This window comes from Caenorhabditis briggsae (genome assembly GCF_000004555.2).
Source record: "Caenorhabditis briggsae AF16 supercontig from assembly CB4, cb25.NA_092, whole genome shotgun sequence".
Classification (NCBI taxonomy): Eukaryota; Metazoa; Nematoda; class Chromadorea; order Rhabditida; family Rhabditidae; genus Caenorhabditis; species Caenorhabditis briggsae.
Window position 1 is genome coordinate 9,930 of NW_025543376.1, and position 3,484 is coordinate 13,413.

The 3,484-nt window shown below is 36.9% G+C and overlaps 1 protein-coding gene across 1 annotated transcript; it reads right to left on the reverse strand.

Moving 5' to 3' along the window:
* Positions 1–3,164: 3,164 nt before the first annotated feature.
* Positions 3,165–3,437, reverse strand: CBG24079 (the record flags this gene model as incomplete). Its single annotated transcript, XM_002648022.1, has 1 exon — positions 3,165–3,437. The coding sequence occupies one exon, from the start codon at positions 3,435–3,437 to the stop codon at positions 3,165–3,167; it is 273 nt and encodes a 90-aa protein (XP_002648068.1).
* Positions 3,438–3,484: the final 47 nt, after the last annotated feature.

Genomic DNA, 3,484 nt, shown 5'->3' on the forward strand with positions numbered 1-3,484 from the left:
GGCGCGCCAAAACACCACGCCGCACTTGCAAAGCGATGGGCGGAGCGTCGGTGGGGGGAGGCGGGAATCAAAGTACGCAAACACCGAGTCCCACATTTTTTATTCCGACAATAAGAAAGGAGAAGGCAGTAAGGGCATGAAAATCATCAAATGTTACTTAATGTTGCGTTGATTGCGTACATGCTGATTATCTGAAAACTAACGTTTAAAGAATAAACTCGATTGGCAAAGAAACATTATACAGGGTGGCTATTAACTATTGACACCAAACTTGCGAGCTAGATATTATGCATACCAGACGCACTAATATGTGTTCTTTTATATTTTTCTTATTCTTTTACTCATTGTGCATTTCCCTGTCAAATTTCATCAAATAATATTACGTCTGAACTGAATGGTGGCTCTTTTTCCAACCCTTTTTTCGATCAACAACGGAACAATTGAAAATGGCCACACGACTGATGTTACAAAACCAGTCCGTGTGGACCGCATGTTAGCGAAAGTACTGCCCATAAATGTTTTCTTATTCACATTGACGTGGGCTATCTAATAACTGATTTTGGGGTATCTGTGACATCAGATACCATCGTTATAGTCGTGAAAAAGAGAATTTACTAAAATTTAGACGAGTGTTACAGAAAGCTTGCTGCTGACTTCAAAATGGTTCAACGCTTGATGAAAATTATTTTCAACAAAGAACAGTTTCTAGCTTTTTTAAAAATACTCAGTGAGCTCTCCGGGAGAGGGACACCAGAGTATTGTGGCCCAAAAAGCTTGGAAGTTTCTACGCGGCCCGTTCCTAAACACTCACAGGAGGACACTACTTTGGAGTGATCATTTTTACAGTCGATGGCAACAAGGTCCTTCGAAATTGCAGAATCATATTCAAAAATATGTCATCTATCTGCCAGTAATTTAAAATTGCAAATAGAATTTCGCTTACCGCCACGATTCTGATCTTTGATGGAATCACTGGAAATTGCAAATAATCCCTTGTTTTCCTCAATTTTCGAACCAAAAGCAGCCTTAGAACAAGCCTACGTTATCAAAATTTTGCATTAATCTGAATCCTACTCGAAAAGTTAATATCGGACGTTTTGAGAAGATTGAGCCACGGTTTTCAGTGCCAAAGACACCCCATGGTTGTTCAAACTCAATTTTCCGTAGTTGAACTAAGCACAAGAATGGATCGATTTCTTCCCAATCTTGAAACCAATAAATTATTCAGTTATAGGGTATTGGACCCAAATAGTGTCTTCATGAAAATTCAAAATATCACACTTCTGATGACCCCCCTTCAGAAGATATGGGCGTAAAAACGTCGAAAATACCTCTGTGCCGTCGTTGCCTCCTTTCCGAAGCTTCTGAAGGCTGTCGTCAGAGTGAAAAGAAGTGTATTTGAAAACTTTTGCATTATTATAAATTTTGTGCGTCTGAAATTATTTTATCCAAAATTTGTGTTCCGCTCTTCAGAAAGCTTCAACGTAAAAATGGGAAAAATGATTCAAAAATTGGGTCAGAGTCTCTCTTCAAGTATCCACTGACGAAGCTAGTGCTGCACCAATTGTGTTAGGAGGTGCCGTAGGATTATTTCGCTTGAAAATATTCTTGATCGTATCGAATATGCGTTTGTTACTAAATAGATACGACATTTGTATGATCAGAGGTTTCGTTACAAAATCCAACTGATTGCCGTAGAAACTTGCCTGAAAAACTCAAAGATTGCAGTGGGTTTTCAGAAAAACTTACTTTTGTCTGGTCCCTTTCAAATTGATAATGAATGTGCATGCGTAGGCTTGTCTGAAAAATATTATCCAAAAATTTGTTTTCTTTGCTGAGTTCCATCGAACTCCCCACTTTAAACGCAGCCAAACCAATAGTTTGATAAAAAAAAATGAATCTGTCTGGCTTATTATTTATAATTGATTTTAAATGAGATTTTCTTCTAATGCTCATTGAAATTGAAATATGCAATATAGCGGATGAAAACATCAATACGTGAATAACGATGCTTTCATACTGTAGAGATTTATAAATGTTTCTAATTCAAAAAAAATCCACTCACCAGTAACATTTCTCGATACATCAAGTACATGCTTTCATCTGTCAAGACTAGAACATCAAAAATTGCCAATTTCAAATACCCAACAAATTACAAAGCAAACAATATTACTTGTAAATCTTTTTGTGATGAATCTTCCTTTACTCGTAACTCAAAATGTAGCATATGTAAATCTTTCTCTTTTCAAAACTACAATCTGAGACAGGCGGAAAGGAAGACCCAGACCGATCTCACTGGATATGGCTAAACCATTCTGTCTTATCCACCGTATACCTCGAGCCTTGGACTTTCCGACTGCCCCCTATCCAGCCATTTCTAAGGTCATCTTGATGAAAAAAATTCATCTCAAAAAAAGATACCAAATATGGGCTGAAATGGTTTTCAATTCGCTGTCACCGGAGTTTTGACAGGAGGGCAATCACAATTTGGTGACAGGTCGTCATTGATTACAATGCTTATCACCTTCAATTTATCCGACATCGTTTTGGCCTTCTTTGTATTGAATGTATCTGCCGTTAAAAATGGAAGGAACTTTCCGAACAACCTAATATTTTCTACGGCAATCATCATGATTTCATCACAACACCTAATCAAGTGTCAGAAAATGCTGAGTGAGTGTCAGAAAATAGAACATTAAAGCGGTAGAGCTCCAAAGTTCGGACAACTTGTCCCCCACGAGGTCGATCCCCAGAAAAAATCAAGATGTGTTTTGACCCTCAGTTTGCTGTGGATTACTTTTAAGACGGCCTGATACAAATCAAGTTATAAATTAGTGATTTTTAGTTTCATCTATAGTTCAGAAAGTACTGTAAAAATTGTAGCTCTGTTGGCGGATATTTATGACGCCCAAACCGCTATGAGACAATGCGAAGCCATCATTTACAGAAACAACTCAGGACATCCGTGATGTTGTCTCCAATAACAACAATATCAACAATTTCGATCAGTCAGTAACACTTCAGCTTCTCAAAAAATCTATTTCATTATTTCAGACGTATTTAATGTTTTTATTCAATTTCAATCCCAAAATCTAAAAATGTTTTGATACCGATGAATTAAAACTTATTAGAATTTGATTCAATTTTATTGAAAAGATGTGCAATTAAAAATTATTCAATCCGTGGTAAAATTCTGGACCAATTGTGTTATTTGGATTTCCATATTGCTCATAATTCAAATTCGTTGGATGTCCGAAATTCTGCATATTCCATTGATTAATGACTGGTTGTTCCATTTGTTGTTCCATATTGTATCCGTAAATCCACGTATTCTGATCTGGGTTCATCCAATATTGATGGGAATTCCCCGTCATTGAAAAATCAAAATTTTCTTGATTTGAATAGTGAGCATTCGAAAAGTGTCCGTTTGAATTCATTTTCGATGGTGGTGATGTACTTGAAGGAGGAGTTGGAAAGGTTTCAG